The following is a 202-nucleotide window of genomic DNA, read 5'->3' as shown; positions in this document are numbered from 1 at the left end:
GAGCGAGGAAAGCCCCCACCTTCTGTCAGCCAGGTCTCCTGGAGCCTGCCCAAGTCCTGGAAGAGCTCTGCGCGGAAAACGAGAGGTTTCCTCAGCGGAGCGCTGGGGAGGGACGGCAGAGTCGGGGGGCGGGGGACCCGCTCCTCGCCCAGTCGCCTTCACCTTCACTGACACCATCCCCTCCCGCGCCCCTTTACCTTCC

The 202-nt window shown here is 66.8% G+C and overlaps 1 protein-coding gene across 1 annotated transcript in view; it reads right to left on the bottom strand.

Moving 5' to 3' along the window:
• The window catches only part of ETV4 (ets variant 4), a gene marked incomplete at its 5' end in the record, with an annotated part of 11,027 nt that extends 10,925 nt beyond the window's left edge, over positions 1-102 (bottom strand). The window contains one exon of the mRNA XM_010014808.1: positions 20-102. Within this exon, the coding sequence (XP_010013110.1) occupies positions 20-102 (83 nt within the window). The remainder of the gene's footprint in view (positions 1-19) is intronic.
• Positions 103-202: the final 100 nt, after the last annotated feature.

This window comes from Nestor notabilis, unplaced genomic scaffold, assembly GCF_000696875.1.
Source record: "Nestor notabilis isolate BGI_N333 unplaced genomic scaffold, ASM69687v1 scaffold16445, whole genome shotgun sequence".
In the NCBI taxonomy this organism is placed as follows: domain Eukaryota; kingdom Metazoa; phylum Chordata; class Aves; order Psittaciformes; family Psittacidae; genus Nestor; species Nestor notabilis.
The sequence above is the reverse complement of the archived record's forward strand: the minus strand, read 5'-3'. Positions and strand labels throughout refer to the sequence as shown.